An 18916-nucleotide genomic window follows, 5' to 3' on the forward strand; every position below is an offset into this window, starting at 1 on the left:
GGCCAGATTGCGCAGAGCATGCCCTCAGTGTTATTCCAAGATTTGATCAAACCATGACAGGTGAGAACAGCCACACCAGCTCATTTGATTCAGTTTAGCTCCACTTGTACTATGAGTAACAGCCAGTGACCCAAGCAACCAGCAGTGCTGTTAAACTGAAGAGGAGGCCATTGCAGAGAAGCGTGTGTTTGCGTGTCTTTCAGTCGATTTGTCTGTACATATGCTTGTCTTTGATCAAGCCACCCTGTCAAGAATAAAACAGGATTAAGCCTATCAAAAAAAAACCTTATCCCATCCTCCTTCCTTATGGCAGTGAGCATAGCCCTCTAGTGTAAACAGTGCAGTTACCCAGGATACACTCAGCCTCAAGGCATCAGTGAGTAAATTAAGTTGGGAAACAGTCATCCACCAAATTCGACTGACCTCAGTGTGGTCGCTATAATCCTGCAGAAAAGAGGCTCTAAAAACACTGCATCTTGATCAACAACCTGCTCAGTTTTATAGGAGCAGGTAATCTAACAACAGATCTTTAGTCATGACAAAATGTGAGATGTGTAAATGAGATCATTTCTGTGATGAGCAACACTGTCATGAATGTACCAGTTGCCCTTGTTTCTATGTTAACAAGAAACAAACTGAAAGTGACACGTTTTCACCAAAAGGAAGGACATCATTCAAATGTAGTAAATAAAATCAAACCAAAAAGATGATTAACTCACTCACATTTAAATGAAACAGTATAATTACTATCTTCACACTTTTGTGTCATTTTGACACATTTCCTCTTGAGGCATTACAAAAGTTTACTTTGAAACAAGTTTTCACAGCCAGTATTTCATTAAAGGGGAAGTGAAAAGGAGATGTACATGAGGGAAGAACCTGAGTGGTCTGAACATTGCTTTCATTTCTGTGTCTGTTTCCTCTCAACTCTATTTACTGTAACATCACCAGTAGCAACATCAGAGAAAGAGGGAGAGAAACAGAAGCAGACCCTACAACTGGAAAAGATTCAGATTTGACGGACTACAGCACATCAACTAAAAATAAAAAACAAACAAACAATATATCAAGCATTGCTTTGACTGGAAGACCTATCGGAGATCAGTACAGGTTAGTGTCCTCTTTTGTGTGTCTCTGTATATGTCAGTTAGATAATATTTTTAAATATCTTTTATTGAACAAAATTGTATGATGTGTAGATGCATAAGTAAACAAAACATACAACCTTTGTAACAGGCTTTAAACTTGTCACTAATGGAAGACTGTCTATTTTCAAACAATAAGGAGATAGGAAAAATATTAAGAAAAAACTGGAAATCAAAACTTAAATTAGCATTAATCCAGTCAATAAAAACTATATATATTTTTTTTTACAAATTATATTACAATGTATTACAATTACAATATGTATTACATAGTTTTTTAATTTCACAAAAAAATTTACAAAGTCACTGTAACCTCAGCAGTGACAGAATATATGTTTATTTTCCTCATTATCTCCTTCTTACTTTTGTTCCAGTCAAGCGATGAGGCCTGTGACGGCTACTCTCTGGGCGGTGGCCATGTTGGTGGGATTTAGGCAAAGCACCTCTTCCTCTGTCATCATAGACCTCTCCTCCAAAAACCTCTCCTCTGTCCCAAGTGACCTGCCAGACACTGTTGAGTTCTTAGACCTTTCATGTAACCACATACGGCAGCTACGCCGAGGGGACTTTGACAACACTCCTCACCTGCGGTTCCTCAACCTGTCATGGAACACCTTGGAGGAGATTGATCCAGAGACGTTCCGTGGCACGCCGCTCCTGGAGGACCTGGACCTGTCGCACAACGGGCTGCAGAACCTGCTGGATCAGCGGTATCTGTTCCACACAGAAAACCTCCGGGTGCTGAACTTGGCCTACAACATGTTCCTCACTATGACCCTGGGGAGTGAGTTCAGTTCCCTTGCAAAGCTTGAGAGATTAGCACTTGGAGCAAAAAACATCAGTGTGGGTGATTTCAAGAATATTTCTGTGGCGAGCCTACGCACACTGACCCTTTGTCTGGAGGACGACTTTACCTATGAAGAAGGCAGTCTGAATGATGTCCATGCTAAAAGGCTTCAGATGGCCTTGAACAAAAAACAAACAATGGACCGAAGCCTGATCACTGATGCGCTGATGCACTTTGACGAGTTCGAGTTGATGGGTTTGACAGGTGGCTACAGTAGCCTAGCTGAGCGGCTGAGCGAGAGAAAGGAAATCCGCACTTCACATGTCTATCTCACCCACATATCAATCACATGGCAAGAACTTACTCACTTTGTAAAGATGGTTCTACTCTCCTCCATTACCCACCTGAGCGCCTCTGACGTGGCCCTGTTCCAGCCACCTTATCGAGACACTGAGGTGAGCAGGACATCTAAATTGAAGTCCTTCACAGCCAGAAGGGTTGTGGTGAAGTCTTTCTTTTTTTCACAGGAGTGTGTATACAACTTCTTTATCAACTTACCAGTGGAGAGCTTGGCAATCTTGGAGACGTCTATCATACACATGACTTGCCCAAAATACCAGAGTCCTATTAGGCAGCTGGACTTTTCCAATTGTGCTCTTTCTGATTCCCTCTTCTCTAGCACGGAGGGTCATGAGACCGTGGAATGTGAGAATCTGCGTAACTTGACGAATTTGATTCTGAGAGGTAACAATCTCAAGAGCCTTCAGTTGCTGAGCAAACGTGTACAATATATGAGCTCCCTGCAACATCTGGACCTCAGCCTCAACTCCCTGACTTATGACAGTCTGGTGGATTGTGTCTGGCCACCCAACATCACCAATATGAATCTGTCCTCTAATGGTCTGACAGACTCCATTTTTAAATGTCTGCCGAAAAAAACAAAGATACTGGACCTCCAGAACAACCAGGTTTCTGTGGTACCATCATCCATCTTGAAACTGGACTACCTTTTGGAGCTGGATCTAAGTGCCAACCGGCTGAGGGACCTACCATCGTGTGACGGTTTCCCTGTACTGAATATGCTTCTGCTCAGGGCAAACTCCCTCCATGCCCCATCTGTGAGCAACCTGAACAGCTGCCCCCAACTGAAAATCCTGGATGTCAGCCACAACCCCTTCACCTGCACCTGTGCTCTAAGGAGTTTCAGAAGTCTTGGAATCAGGTCTGAGAGGATTGGACACAAAGGAATCCATCTGCTGAGCTGGCCACGGGCTTATTACTGCAGCTACCCAGAGGCCTTTAGGGACTCCGCCTTGAAAGACATCCAGATCCCAGAGGTCTCCTGCAATGTTGGCCTTCTAGCTGCCACTATCTTAGGCCCAGCGGTGGTACTGATTATTGCAGTGGTGACCATGTGCCACCGTTTGGATGTTCCATGGTACATGGGCATGATCTGGCAGTGGACCAGAGCCAAACACCGTGCCAGAACCCAGCAACTTGGGCCTGAAGAGCTGGTGGGAGTCGAGTTTCATGCTTTTGTATCCTACAGCCAGCATGATGCTGAATGGGTGCAGAATTCCCTCCTCCCCAACCTCGAGGGCCCTGCAGGAGGGCTCCACATCTGCCATCATGAGAAGAACTTTGTGCCAGGAAAGACAATTATTGAGAACATCATCCGCTGTGTGGAGAAGAGCCGGCGCTCTGTGTTTGTGCTCTCTGCACACTTTGTCAAGAGTGAGTGGTGCCACTATGAGCTATACTTCGCCAGCCACCACCGCCTGTCCCGGGGCCCAGACAGTGTTGTCCTGGTGCTGCTGGAGCCTCTGCCTCAATACCTGATCCCCTCCAAGTACTATCAGCTGAAGGCCATGATGGGCAGGCACACCTACTTGGAGTGGCCCCAGGACAAGGCCAAGCACAGGCTCTTCTGGGCTAATCTCAGAGCTGCCCTACAGGCAGACCTGCCAGATGCACCGGTCAGAGAACTGGAGGAGTGACTGTGGGAGGGAGACCAAGAGAGGAGGCAGGGCAGAGAGAGCAGGATAGAGAATGGGACAGAGTGGGTAGGAGGAACAGGGAAACAGTGAGACAATGGGGTGCTCAGGAGAGACTGAGCGAAAATGAAGGGTGCAGATTTTCTAGTCCACTTCCTTAATACCTGGTCATAACCCCTTGAGCCAGACGATCTCCTTTGTAACCTTGCAGTATGAGTTGAAAAGGAAATGCGTGAGATCATCTAGATTGCGAGATTAGCATTAATCATACAATGCCAAGTCAACTTCTTCAAACCAGTCAGTGGACATTTAATGTAAACATTCATTTAACCAACCATTTGATCAAGTCTGTAACAAAAACAATAAATCTTTACCTAAGAATATCAAAAATGTGTTTGCGTTTCTTTCCCACAATCTCAGAATGTCCTGAAAACTCATGTTGTGGTTAAGCACAAATCATTCACTAAATGACAAAAACATATGCCATCTTGACAGACCACTTTTTGTTTTACCAGTACAAAACAAAAAACTACACACATACTATGAACATGGTCAAAACTTACATTATTATTATTCAGAGAATGTGTTCTCTCTCCAGCTGTCTGAAAGCAGAGATCCACTTTTAAAGGCAAGGAGGATGGAACAGGCATATTCTTTACATAAGAGCTTCTTCATATAAGAGTCCACCGAAGATGAATGTAGATCTAGAAAATGGTGTGTGTCTTATGTTGGTCTCTGAGGCTGTTCAGGGAGAGCTATTGGGGTCAAACAGTCAGTCCGTCTGTATGACAGTGAGCAGAACTGCTCCAGACACATTGTGCCTGGAGTATCAGCTTTAAAAGTGTTCAAAAGTCATGAGCCAGGTGTCAAGGTAGAGACTGGATGATGATGATCTTCTCGTTGATGCAGAAGCGGTGGAGGACGTTGAGCAGGTTCTCTCCACAGCGCGACACCTGTCTCTCCATGGCAAGACGGAAATCCTCCTTCACTCCTTTGGTGATTCCTCGAGTCACTGTGTGGTGTCTGCAGGAGTGAAGGGATAAACAAACAGCACATAAAGTAAGAAGAACTGTTACTAATGTAAGCTAATTTGTCAATAAGCATATATATTGTAAATGTAGTTTAGAGACAGAGACCTATGTAATAGCTGAGAAAGACACAAAACATGAAATACAAAAACACTAATTTATAAAAATGATACAAAATTCATGGAAAGAACCTGTTACTGTTACTTTTTGATCACATAGCCAAATTAACCAGTCAAGATCTGGACAAGAAATGTTCAATCATCAAAAATCAAAACCACATGAAACATGTCCACAAATGAAATGAGAACAAGTGTTATGAAAAGGCAAAAAACTAAACTGACTGTATAACAAGACCAACAGCATCTCCAAATAACAACAACAACAACAACAACGACAGTGATGACCACAGAAAAAGGAGCAATGGCTCAAATAAACAAACGCCAACAGGAAATCAAAGAACGACTAACTCTCGATGTAAAATGACAGGCCCAAATCAAAATTGGGGAGATGACAAGCCTTGAGGTGGGGGATGAAAGAGGGGTGACTGGTGTGTGAGGGGGGGAGGGGGGCTGTGGGAGGAGGGGCCTGGGGTACCTGTCCATCGTCTGCACCCCTTGTAGCAGAAGGGTATTTAACTCCACCCCCAGGGCGGGACTAGGGTTCCTGAGGGACAGCAACATTCAACAACTCTCAGTCAGTGAGGGTGCATTCAAGTGTCTTAACTTCTACAACAATGACAGGAAGAGCTTGATAGCAGCTGTTTTACCATAAACCCCTTTCTCTTCCTTAATGCCTGCTCCCATAACAGCATTTTCAAATCGGAAGTGAATTTTTCCCCACAGGCCATGTCTACCTAGATCATCAAGCAATACCACAATTCTCTGTAAAAACACACCAACAGAACGGGAGTGTACAGAGTCACAGTGCCGACTGAAAAGGCGTGAAACAGGAGGAGCTTACTTGATTAGCATTCCCTGATTGGGTAGCAGCTCCAGCTGGATCCTTCCCCCTTCTGGAGTACGCAGGTAGGCAAACTCCTCCAGCATGTCAATGTCTGGAGAAAATTATGAGCTTATGGAAACTAATAAATGTCCAAGACAAGAAACGCAGACAAAGAAAAAACAAGAAATGGTTCTGTAATCGGTCTATATATTTGTTAAATCATTTTGAGCAGGGGCTATTCAACTTTTGTGAATAATGTCCAAACTATAGCTATGCACACACACACACAGAGACAGATCTAGAACCTTTTCATGGCAGGTATGGAAGGATACTAGTGACGTAGTTGAAGAAATTCTCATACTGAAAGCTTCCCTGCTGACAGATCTTATCAACTGCCTTTAGAAACAGCATCTCGCCCTGCGGCCAGTCGTACTGCAGCAGCACCACCACATGACCAAGCGACAGGTCGTCACGATTGTCTGTGAAGGCACGCAGCTGATTGGCCAAAAGAAAGGAGAAAGTGGGTTAACCAGGTTTTACGTCTCATCAATCTAAAAATCCCTCAGTCCACATACATAATAACAGCCTGTTTTGGATCCCAACCACTAAACTTGTAGCTTTTACACAGACTTAACTTAGTCTAAGTACCTTGAAGCAGGCCAGCATCAGCTGTAGACAGAAGGGCAAGATGGCTTTGCTGGTGCAGGGAAGCAATCTTAGGTCATTACCTAACAGTGACAAAACAAGAGGCACTTGAACAATAAAAAAAAAGTTCATACAAGGGTATATTTGGTGTAAATCTCACGTGTCATAAGCTGCATATCGGTCAGAATCTGTCTGAAAGCAGAAAGTGCTCACCTTTCCTTGTTTTGCTCTTGACTTTTCCCTGCTCCTCTGGAGTCTTTACTTGTTCCTGGTTTGGGGGAACCAGCCCACCGACTACATCAAGCAGCTTCTCACAGGCCATCTGATGAACACATACACATACATACATCACATTTGTGAACAGAACAGGACTGTTCCTTAACTTTCAACATATGTTCAAGGACTGGACAAAGTGCGATGGAGTTATGGACACATTGATGGACCGATAGCTTTTCTGAAGTGTTATGGTGGCCATATTCCAATTAGTACACTTGGGCAGGTTTCTAGATCATTAATGTGTCAGTCAAATAATGCTATGTTGAAAATTTGGTATAAATAGGTGAAAAATGGAAGTAAACCTTAGGGCAAAAAAATAATGGCTGACTTTGATGGTTAAATTGACAAATTTGTAGAGCAAGACAGCTGTATATTCTACCAAATCTCTAGTAGGGCCCACAGTATAGGAGTTGCAGCCTTTTAAAACTATAACGCCTCCCTCAGGCCAGTTGGTGTAATGAATACATTTTTGTGTCACAGCCCCACAGACCATCATTTCTTCTTGAACGGAAATAAGGATGTGTGACACAAACACAAATATATAGACACAACAAGCACAATATATCTCAGCAGAAGTGGAATTTAATTAACAAGACTGTAAATCACAGTTTTCAACAAGATGCAATGGGAACAATAACTACTGTACTACTGTTCAATGGTATAATTCAAAACAATATATGTATATATGTATAAAAACTATATACCATTGGAAAAGATAATAGAGGGGTGGAGAAGTATGTAGCCTGTGTTTGTGTATCTGTGTTCCCTTGTACCTACCCACTTCTTGTGTGAGCATGTGTGTGTGTGTGTGTGTGTGTGTTCATACCCTGTACTCTCCCAGTGCGTAGTGGCAGGAGGCCTGCTGTATCAGGGCCCTGTGGTGCTCCAGGCTGGTCTGACCTGAAGGACTCTGCTGCCCAGGCTGAGGCTGCTGCACTGCTGCCATCTGGTGCAGACTGGAAAGGGCCTTACGGTACTGGCCCTGGACACACACACACACACACACACACACACACACACACACACACACACACACACACACGTTGATGGTCAACTCAACAGACACATGGATACATTTTCATATAAACATATATTTTCATATGATGTAAATCCATTTATCTTAATACTTTCATTCATTTTTCTCAATATGTTCCACTGGTTGTAATTATCAGTGTTATGTTTGATAACCTCTATTTGCTCTATTTTTATTTATATCCTAGCCATTGCTATATCCAGTTCTTTGCTGCTGCTGCAAGTTTCTCCACAGGCATCATTAAAGTTTAATCTAATATAAATAGATAAAATGTGTTGGTCCTGAAGGTAGCACAATATGACCACATATTACAGAGCATAGGTAAAGTTGCAGCTGGTGTCTTGCCACAAAAAGAAAAAAAAACATCACTATTTCTTACCTGGTATATGATCATATCAGTGAGGAATATTCTGAACCACAGCCAGCTGTCTGTCTTCCATGAGGCACAGATCTTCTTGAACTCTGGGAGGAGTGTTCAAATACAAAGTTGGAAAAGCATAGACATGATGAATAATGTCTTGGAGAAAGAAAAAAAAGCTTTCTTAAATCTTTTCCTTAACCCTCATCATAGAGAAGTAATGAGTAAGCTTACAACAAAAGGAAAATCTAAGGCAAGATGAATGCATCCTTATGGAACTTCCATGGAGTGAACGGACCCCATGTGACACATCTGAACAGAAGGTCTTACCGGTCTCCAGGCCGTCGTGGGAGTGAAGGAGGTCCCAGCTCTCCCTCGCTGTGCGGAAGCTCTCCAGAGTCTCTGACCAGCCGGGCATCTCAGTCTTGTTCACCAAAATGTGTCGACCGCGACCCTTGCCCAACCCTTCCTCATCATCCGAGCTCTGTGGTGACACACACACACATACACAAACTATATCCAAACATGTAAATGCGCACTGAGGGAATCCATTTGTAGGCCTACACGTAAGCATGGACGGGCAAAACATATATGCTCGTACACACACAGACACACACATTCTTGTGCATTCAAAACAATCTGTCCTCTCACCATAGTCTTCTCTCTCCCATCTGCCAGTTTGCGTTTCTTATGGGCATGTTTCACTGCCCCTCGCTCCACCTCCACGTCATTATACACCGAGCTCAAATCCTCCAGAAGGATCCACGGCCCCGAACTCAACGCATTCACACCTGCCAAACATCAACACATTCTTTGATCAACACATTTCACTGAAGAGACTATGCAGTTGCACGGCACTTGTGTCTCGGGAAATAGATCCCGCTTGACTTGAGTTAACATGCAAACCGACAAATAGAGCAATGCGTGCGTGTGCACAGGTAGAGGCTGACCCTGGAAGAGTGCGGGCTGTACGGCAGAGACGTAGAGGAAGGCGCTGCGGAAGAGGACCAGCGCGGCACAGATGACCACCTGGCTGCAGCAGCGAGACCTGGTGTCTCCTTCCAGACCGGGCAGGTAGCGACACAACTCCTTCACCCTCTGCAGCATGTCCACGTAACTCCTAGCGCACAGCGTACACACAAACACACACACACAGAGGGAGAGGCAAAGAGAGAGAAAGAGAAATAACCTTGTAAATAACATTCAGATTCAGCTGCAAAAGGCCAAAAGTGAAAAAGTGAGAGTCGTTGATGTTTTAGATAATTAAAAAATTTTCTACTTTTTCTGCTAATCAAATTCCATTGCAGGCACGCTGGAAATATCTGGACGTGATGTCATTTCCTCTACGTTTGGCCAGTGATCCACAGAAATAAATAAAATACAACACCAAACAACAAAATGGGGCCAGAAAGGCAAGGTAAGGTACATTGCTAAAAGCTGTTTTTAAACAGTGTTTAAGGTTTTTTTTCCCCTTTCCTTTAACATATTTATACTGCAGTATCTTGCACTTTGAGGCATGTTTATGTAGCTCCAAAGCAGGTTAAGTCATCTCTACACAAAGTACACATGTTGGGCTAAATAAGGCTCTAAGCAACTTGTAATGACTTTTGCGTGGAATCAGCAATATATATACAATACATGTATGTATATATACATACATACATATGCATAATATATATATATATGACAACTACAGTACCTCTGTCCCTTGTCTCCCTGCCACTCGCAGCGCGCCCCCACCACAGCCAGGATGTCCAGCAGCCTCTCCCAAGGTTCGGCCACCACTGACGACTTCTCCGACAGGCCGTCAATCACATAGCGCTGGGAGCCACGAGACACACTGGGAGACTTCAGAGACCCGCCTTCCTGAGAGCCTGAGGCAAAGGACCAGAGGAACAGACAAAATGTTAGGTGGCCAAGGAGAAAAATCCAGATATGGAGATAAACCCAACAGTAGGAGAAGAAACCTGAGATTAAATTTATCACACTCAGTGAGGGAAAGCAAGAACAGTGTCAACTGCTTAAGAATGCGGCATCTTTGCACCACATTGCGGCTTTACCCTGTATCTGTCCATCAGGTGAGGGCCCGCGGGTGACGTAGCCAATGTAGAATTCAGCCGCTTTCAGCATGTATTTCTGCAGCAGGCTGGCCGGCAAGCGCATGTCCACGTTGTTTATGATCAAAGGGAGGACATCACACACTATATAGAAATAGTAAGGCAAAGTTAGCATGTGAAAAGTTACAGCAATTAACATTTGCTTTATGCACCTGAATGAAAAGCAACAGATGTCTTAATGTAAGTATTTCACTGACCGAAAAGTTTTCTGAAGCAGTTGACAGGAGTCTCCAAGTTCTCTGATGTCTCCGCTTCCAACAGCGTCTCTCCAAGATTGACCTGAACATAAAGCAGAGCGTTACCAGTGACCTTTTCCATGCTATTTACGCTAGATTCAAATGTTAAACATGATCGGTGCATGATTAGTGTGTACCCCGTGTTGGACCACAGATTCTGGGAAGCGCTTAAGCAGGAGCAGCAGCATCTCAGCCTTCTCCAGAGTGTTGAAACACTGTTCTGTGGCCTTCAGCAGCATCTCACACTGCACACGGCCAGGCAGCGTCTCAAAAAGCCCTGCAGGAGACAAACAGGTACACACACACACTTTAGACTTCTAAAACAAACACTACTCCTCTTCGACCGCCTTGTGGACACTTATACATCTGACACTCCTCATAACAACGCATGGCCTGTATACACACATCAAGGCAGTTATAATATTGACCTCCCTCACCTCGTAGGAACTGTGCATGTTTGTCCTGACAATCACTGCGCAGGGCAGCCGTGATGACACTGATCTCCCGCCAAACAATGGGCTGCTCTGGAAAGTTTATAAACCTGAGAGACGAAGAAGATGTTGCCAACTGTTACGGCTTAGCTCCTTTAAAGATGCTGACACAGTTCACTTTGCATGGCACTGGTACCTGCTGCTGGCCGATATGGTTGAAATCACAATATTCAGGATTTTTTTCGATAGATACATATCACAAAATGGCTGGTATGCAAGGTCACATGTTAAATAATCAAATTAATGTTCATCCCATTAAACCGAATGGTAATGTTAGGTGTGATGTCAAACAAAACTGAAATTTTCAAACACCATAGAGTTTTTAAATCAAAATTTCTTGTTATCATCAGTTTAGACGGCATAACCGTATCACGATATCCCAAAAATCATATAATATAATAATATCATCACGATATGATTCCACTTGAAAGATGGTAAACGACAATATTGAATTGTCGCCCAGCCCTACTCGTACCCATCAAAACTGTAATTACACTTTCACTCACATGTCATACAGCAGTCTGCCTGCCGAAGCTGTCCTTTCTGCATTCCGCTCTATGATGTACATTTCATACTGCAAAGACAAGTCCACAAGATCATTAAACCTGGGACACATACTGCATGTGTGACACAGTTAGACACATACTGTACATGCAGCTACATCCGTATCATAATCACTGACTGAGCAGGTAGAAGCTTAATGTCACCTGTATGTTGAAGTCTGCAGGATAAAGGGTTCGGGCGGTTATAAGCCAAGCTTTGGCTGCACAAGGGTCATCAGAGACAAGCTCCCGAGCTCTCTTCACCAGGAACTCACAGTCTTTTTGCGCTGACATTTCAGTTGAATCAAGCGTTTAGTCCCGAAGGCGAATACTGACAGCACACGTAGCTAACGCGGCAGTTTAATGCATACAGTTGTCTTCCATGTACCTCAAATCTCCGTTGCCCAGATTTCAAGTGCAAGCTTTAAGCTAACGCGAGCTGTTCCGCGTTTAGGGCAACTGTAAGTAAATATATAACTTTAAACAGACATATGTGCTTGAATTACTCAACAGACCGTGCTCTATCGTCCGGTAATCGCATACAAATGAAGAAAAAGAACAAAAGTTAAAAAAAAAAATGTGAGAAACTGTAGCCAGTCAAAGCTAATCCTTTATTTATCGTCACATTCTCCAACGGGCAATTTTGATGACATCACGATGCCGTCGCAGACGTCTGACGTCGCCTCCTGCTTCTCTTCGACCAACACTGCCACCCAGCGCACAGGACAGAAACTTGCCACAGCACTGTTTAGCACGTTTGTGTGACATGAATCCAAATCACCTGTTTCTGGCTTTCTGCCAATGTGGCACAAACAGTGTTCGTAGATACCGTCCAGGAGGATTTTACCTACCCAAACTATCCAACATGAGATAAGAAAATTAGTCCGCAAAGGGGAAAGCAGCTCACCAAAGCCCAATCCAGACACTTGGAGATCTGCTGAAGTGCGCATGCGCCAAAGATGCATCGCTGTCACCTACTGCTCAGAGAGCTCCAGTCCAGACACGACCTATATTGGCCCAGTCCTCTGTAAAACACACATTCTTCGTGTCAAGGTAGAGGACAACCACTGGAGCACACGGCAAGTACATGCTGATTTATGAGAGAGAAGGCTTCCCTAAAATGTCAAATGCTCTTTTGCCTCTTGACATTTAGCGTCTCAAGCCAATCAACAAGCCCTTGTCCGATTTGACTCTGCCGCTAACTTACTGACATGCTAGCTGCTTAGCATTCTAGCCAGACAGGTATTTTGCTATAGCTTGCAAACATTGTTTTCCCTGAGCCTGTTCTCGTGTCACGACCCCTCCTAACATTACTTCATTTCAACTAAAACAGCCATGCGTTTTGCTCTACATGATCAAGAAGGCCCAGTCTCTAGCACAGCTAAGCTAGCAAGGGAACCTAGCGAGACAGCTGAGTTAGCTAACCAACGTTAGCTGTAGACGTCTGTTCGGTATTTAGCTAGCTAAGCATGCTAGTGAGCCTCTGGCATACGGATGAATGATATGTTGGCCTTCAGCTAGCTAACACACAGTGGCTAGTAGCTGAGTGTCCTTGCACTAATACAACCTTTTATGGTTATTTAGGCTTTTATTTATGTATCAACCTAGTGTCAGTATGTCAGAACACAGTCATGACATGGTAAGTGAGCTTCAAGCTAGCTAGCCTTGAAGTACATAACATAGAGGGCGTAGCCAAATAATATTCTCCTCTGTGCAAATCAAACGGATATAGCGCATGTTGCGTTGGCAGTCTCCTCTGTCACTGACTTCATTACATTTCGTAACGGACCCTCACACGTTAGGGGACAGGGTTTGTAATACTGACCTGAAAAGGTTTGTAAGGATTTGTGTGGTGATATCTGGGCTGACACACTGTGACCTCTAATGACCCCACAGTTTCCCACTGCCATCTCCTCGGTCTATATTTAGACGACTCCAGACTTGCTGTATGCGTTAAGAGTGTTTACCTAGCCTTTATTTTTGGTGAAGTCTTGTTGTGTTTTCAGATCATACTGTGTTTTCTCTTTGTTGTTCCCCATGTTCATGGTAATGTGTGTCATTAGCTGCTTCATAGATTAAATATTGGAAAACTGCGTTCAACATTTCTTTATAGCCTTCTGTATGGCGCTGTCTTCACATAGTGCACATCAAAAAGACTGACCACACCTAGACTCTCCCTCCCTAGTTTTACTGTATCTCCTCCTCCATGCCTGAGCTGACGGATATCATTCACTTAAGTTATGTAATAACCATTATCAGTGGGCTGTTGGGGCTGGCAGTGCAGTTGAAGGCAGGTCGCTGAGGTAGCACAGCTCAACCTGCTCCTGGCAAAGTACAGACCAAAGACTTGCACAAGTGTTTACGACATGGGCCATTTAATCCTGCATTTTGTTCATCAGAAGCTTTGTGTTGTAATGGTTAGAGAGTTTGTAGCCGATTGTGCCATATCCATGGTACAGAGAGTCTAGAGATCCGGATCTTAAAATTGTATCTACTGTAAATTCAAGGCTTAAAAGGGTCTTCAAAATGTTGTATTTTCTTGTCGTGCTGTTTTGTTATTGAGAAATCCATCCACTCACGCAGATCAAAATTTTGATAGGTCTACAATTTTCTTTTTTTTTTGTTTACCTTTTCATGTTTATTTCAATTGTTAAGTTGGTCTTATATTTCATTGTAACTGGCAATAAATAGGTCTTTAAAGTTCTTAATTGTAACTTGTTGAAATTTGCAGACTACTCTGTTTCATATTCAAGGTTGCTACGTTACCATCTATCCTATCATTTTTACAGAATTGCTGTCCCAATTCAACATGCACAGCCAGCACATTGCTTGTGGGTGGCCAGTTGACTTTCTTTTTGTTACAATGAGTCAGAGATATTTTTTCCCACAGAAGAAGAGAGAGTACGTGGGGTTGGAGGAAGCTGAGGTTTCAGATTGCTTAGGCCCAAGTCTTTATTTGACTGAGCTTCTCAATCAGTTGCTATTAGTTAGTGACAGGCACAGTCGTCACTGACGTAAAAAATCACAAGAAGACATTGAAGAATTTAGCCAAGTATTTCTCAGATTTGCTCTCTTCTTCTCCCACAGGGTGAAGATTGTTCTGAACAGTGTGGTGTCGATGTGATGCTGGAGGCGTAGGCTGTGGTGCGTCGAGCCTCCCATGGCTGTTACCACCATGGACCCAGAGCCAGCCCGGACGCCTCAGCCCCAGGCCTCTCTGAGTAAAGGGGGCAGCTCCCTGCTGCCTGGTGGGGGTCTGGGTGCCTGGCTGGGGCCTCAAGGGAAGCACTATGCCTGCGGCTCCATTGCAGCGTTCACCAACATCGTTGTGACCTTCCCCATCCAAAAGGTGCTGTTCCGCCAGCAGCTGCATGGCGTGCTGGCCACCGAGGCGGTGCGGCAGCTCCAAAGGGACGGGCTGAGGAACCTTTACCGGGGCCTGCTGCCCCCGCTGCTCCAGAAGAGCACTACGGTGGCGATCATGTTCGGCCTGTACGAGGACTTCTCCAGGGTCTTACTAGACCGGGCCGGCAACAGCGGAATGCCGGAGCTGGCCACACGGAGCTTTGCTGCGGCACTGGCAGGAACCACAGAGGCCATCCTGACGCCATTTGAGCGCGTGCAAACTCTCCTGCAAGACCATCGGCACCACGGGCGTTTCAACAACACAGCCCACACCTTTCGGACACTTCTGACTGAGTACGGGGTCAGAGAGTGCTACCGCGGCCTAGTGCCCGTGCTGCTCCGCAACGGCCCCAGCAACATTCTCTTCTTCGGGCTTCGCGGGCCCATCAAGGAGCAGCTCCCGCAAGCCACCAGCCGGGCAGGTCACATGGTCAATGACTTTGTGTGCGGGGGGGTGTTGGGGGCGGCCCTCGGGATCATGTTCTATCCATTAAATGTGGTGAAGTCGCGGGCGCAGTCGCAGGTCGGCGGAGCCTTCCGGCCTTGCGGGGAGGTGCTGCTAACAGTGTGGAGAGAGAGGGGCGGCAGCCTTGCCATGCTCTTCCGAGGGGCGCACCTCAACTACCACCGCTCACTCCTCTCCTGGGGCATCATCAACGCCACCTATGAGCTGCTGCTCAAGGTGATATGAGGGGAGGGAGATGGAGAAATAGAAATCTAGAGAGGGAGAGAAAGTGTTGAAAGGGAAAAATCTGTGTGGAGTGAGTGGAGGGCCAGTTTGTGGAGAAGATATGGATGCGTGACGTCGATGCACTTGCCATCTAGCACTGTACGTGGGGCGTTGGGGTTTCTATGACAGAGAGACAGAAGTGAGTTGCACTACTGACAGGGGCCAACAGTCAGTGTGAGATAACTGCCTGCCATTGTGACTATTTGCTGTTGTCAAAGTATTGAAACAAGACACACGCTTAAGCCTATACAAAATTTGTGCCAGGGTCCAACTGAAATGCCCTTTTCTTTTCTTTTTTTGCTCTATGTACAAGAATTTGGGGAGCAAACTGAAATCCTTTTGTCCAGAGTCTCAAGCAAAGGTTATCCTACTTGACTGGATGAACTGTTTTGTAGGAGAACCTGTTTCAGTGTATGTGCTGCGTGCTGTGGTACTTTGTAGACCGTATCCATTTTCATCCTTTTGTTTGACCAAGAGCACTTCATCTATAAAGCTGTACTCCATCATTTCATTGAATCAGTTCAGTACATTTATCTGTTCAAATGCCCTAACTTTTGTTCTCAAATGAACTGTGGTTTACTGATTGTTGGCCATTTTATTTCTCTTTATACTCCATCTCCACTTATTCAGTCTTTGATCATGTAAGCTTACATGTCAGTGGGATCTGAAGGCTAATACTTAAGAGATTGTTGAAATGACTATCAGTATACATATATTGGGAAGCGTTGGTGGATATGCACAGGCTATTTTAAAAAATTTCTCCTGTCACACAATTCATCAATGCCAATCAAAGCAAATATTGAAATGTTTTGTCAAAAGGTATTTGTCTGTGGTTTATTTTCTGAAGTGCTACTGGTAGTGTGTATGTGATTTTGAGTTTTGACAAGTGCCCATTGGTGTATATGTAAGTAAAACATACAGTTACGTAACACCCAGATCTTGTCTCTTTTTATAGTGCATTGGACATGCAGGAGACAAATAATCATATTTAATTCATTTCATTATGGCATCTAGTGCAACAAATAATCCCACACAAAGTGTTCGCACTTTATTGTAGTACATCAAAATATTTTTTTTTGTACAAAATCTTTGCAGTTATTGAATAAGACCTATGGTAATATTAATTGGACGATTCACTGTTACTGCATTTGTTCCTCACTTGTTCTTCTTTCTTTTACACTGACCTGTAAAAAAAAGTGCCACCAAATGTTTTGTTTTTTCCTCTCTTGCTTAAGTCGCACCATATTTCCTATTTCTTAATATCTCTACAAGTATCTCTCTCTCTCTATCTCTCTCACGCTTGCTCTCTTCTCTGCCCATAACCTCTGCTGACATAATGGGCTCAGATTTCAAGCTTGAGTAGAGGCGGTCGCTGTGCAGCGGCTCTCCCTGGATATGACAGCTCAGAGAGGGAAGGCATGCTGCTTGGACACTGAGACCAGGCTGGAGAGAGAGACAGTTTGGTGCCTTGAGTGCAGACAACTGAATGTTGATGGCAGAGAGAGAGAGAGAGAGAGAGAGGAAAATGGAGGGTGAGGGTAATGTTCAGTGGCATAAAAAGCTCAAGCTGCCATATAAATGGACCACTTGGCCTATTTCTTTCTTCGATTCTATTCAGGTTCTCTGTCCAAAATTCAGTGTCTTTGATGAGATCTTTTCACGATTTTCTAAGGTTTCCTCTTCGAAAGAACAAGTTTGTATTTAATTGGTTTTGAAAAGTGGGACACACTTCAAGATAATGAATGATTCTGTTTGTAATTACCACTTTTCCTGAAGCATCGAAAGTCTTCGAATCACCACAAAATTTAGTTACCAAAGTTACCAAATGAAATGTTGAAAAAGAAACATTAAAAATGTTGACAGTGACCTAAAGTGCGTTGAGAGGATGTTTTTGGTGATAAATTTGTCTATTACATATTTTCCATTAAAGCGAGGATAGGCCTAATTCAACAATAAAATATTGATAGCAGTTGATGTTTTGGTAATGTTATTTATAACGACAGCCATATGTTTCATAAAAGTGAATTGATTCTGTGTGTGCCTTCTGACCTCTGTGCCAGTTCCCCTCTCTATTAGTCATGCCTTACATGTCTTACTTCGCCTGCCCTTGCACAAATATGCACTGTAATCCCCGCTGTAATGAATCACACAGAAGGCATCGCCATTACAGTGATGTATTGTAGTCTGACTATACAGAGAGTAACACTGGGATCATAATGAACGATGGAGCAAACACACTAAAGTACAGTGTGTTGTTCTCTCTCTATCTCTCTTCAATTTCTACTATTATCAGAGAAATGGCTGTCGGGACTGCACTGTCAGGCCATGCTTCATATGTGTATGGCAGGGGTGAGTGGGACTTTCTAGATTACTGTGTCAAGAAGTCAGTCTGTGCAAATAATGATCAGATTAAGGGCAATCTGACATGGGGACTTTGGATTGGGAGGGTTGAGCTGCTCTAGTTGCAAAGCCTCTCAGCTCAGTTCAAATATGTTTCTTTTCACCATGCCAAACGTGTCTTTCTGACTACCATTCTATATGCCATCTTTATTTTATTTTTACAAGTCCATTATTCAAGAATGTATCGACAACAGGACTGGAAACCTTGCTTTTAACTCAATTGGTTTGCTGTGAATAATTTAAAAAGGGTAGAGGAAGGAAGCCCAATTCACAATTATGTGAAGGGAACGTCCTACACAAAATCCTGATGTCATGACTCTGTGGATAACTGAAGGGGAAACAAACCAGTAGCAGTCCTTACTGACAGTATGGTCAGTAGTGCAGAGGTGGTACACACAGAGGCTATTTAGACTGTTGAGAATCTTCTTCGAATGGCCCATTCTCTGTGCTGTTGCTCAAATATTTACCCCTGGGTTCAATGTCAGGCCAGACCAGCAGCTCTCAAGTCAGTGTCTACAGGTCAAATGAATAGGCTCACTATCCTAGGAGCTAATAAGAAATGGTTGTTAGTCTGTGAAACTCAGGTGACACAATTCAAGATGCAAATCAAGGTGAATAATTGTTCTGAAGATAAAGTCAAACACCCAGACATCCAACATCATAAGGTCAATGCGTAATTTATTTCCAAACAATACATTTCTTGGTGTATCAATGTCATTGTACGTGGGGTATGGAAAAGTGACCGCTCATGTAAAAACACAATATCCTCTTGAATATGAAATGCTGT

The 18916-nt window shown here is 43.9% G+C and overlaps 3 protein-coding genes across 5 annotated transcripts; 2 read left to right on the forward strand and 1 right to left on the reverse strand.

Annotated features, from left to right (window-relative positions):
* Positions 1-955: 955 nt before the first annotated feature.
* On the forward strand, positions 956-3935 carry tlr1 (toll-like receptor 1). The gene is made up of 2 exons (XM_071517301.1): positions 956-1110; positions 1520-3935. The coding sequence occupies exon 2, from the start codon at positions 1527-1529 to the stop codon at positions 3927-3929; it is 2403 nt and encodes an 800-aa protein (XP_071373402.1). The 5' UTR covers positions 956-1110; positions 1520-1526; the 3' UTR covers positions 3930-3935.
* An 849-nt stretch (positions 3936-4784) lies between these two features.
* ints10 (integrator complex subunit 10) lies at positions 4785-12217 on the reverse strand. Of its 3 annotated transcripts, none has more exons than XM_071517302.1 (18): positions 11760-12217; positions 11559-11626; positions 10999-11102; positions 10699-10838; positions 10523-10604; positions 10269-10409; positions 9908-10082; positions 9159-9328; positions 8860-8999; positions 8539-8692; positions 8230-8312; positions 7644-7799; positions 6755-6863; positions 6545-6624; positions 6229-6391; positions 5915-6008; positions 5549-5617; positions 4785-4949 (listed from the first exon to the last, which is right to left on the reverse strand). In XM_071517302.1, exons 1-18 carry the CDS (start codon positions 11886-11888, stop codon positions 4793-4795), a joined length of 2214 nt encoding a protein of 737 aa, XP_071373403.1. In that variant the 5' UTR covers positions 11889-12217; the 3' UTR covers positions 4785-4792. The 3 variants fall into 3 exon arrangements, with proteins under 3 accessions (XP_071373403.1, XP_071373404.1, XP_071373406.1); XM_071517303.1 differs by having other exon boundaries at positions 9908-10090; positions 10262-10409; XM_071517305.1 differs by lacking the exon at positions 5549-5617.
* A 290-nt stretch (positions 12218-12507) lies between these two features.
* Positions 12508-17665, forward strand: LOC139642484 (mitochondrial nicotinamide adenine dinucleotide transporter SLC25A51-like). Its single transcript, XM_071517332.1, has 2 exons — positions 12508-12673; positions 14682-17665. The coding sequence occupies exon 2, from the start codon at positions 14755-14757 to the stop codon at positions 15688-15690; it is 936 nt and encodes a 311-aa protein (XP_071373433.1). The 5' UTR covers positions 12508-12673; positions 14682-14754; the 3' UTR covers positions 15691-17665.
* Positions 17666-18916: the final 1251 nt, after the last annotated feature.

This window comes from Centroberyx affinis, unplaced genomic scaffold (assembly GCF_046629955.1).
Source record: "Centroberyx affinis isolate AG114_WGS23_722 - 3 ecotype Tasmania unplaced genomic scaffold, CSIRO-AGI_Caff_v1 ptg000485l_1, whole genome shotgun sequence".
Lineage (NCBI taxonomy): Eukaryota > Metazoa > Chordata > Actinopteri > Beryciformes > Berycidae > Centroberyx > Centroberyx affinis.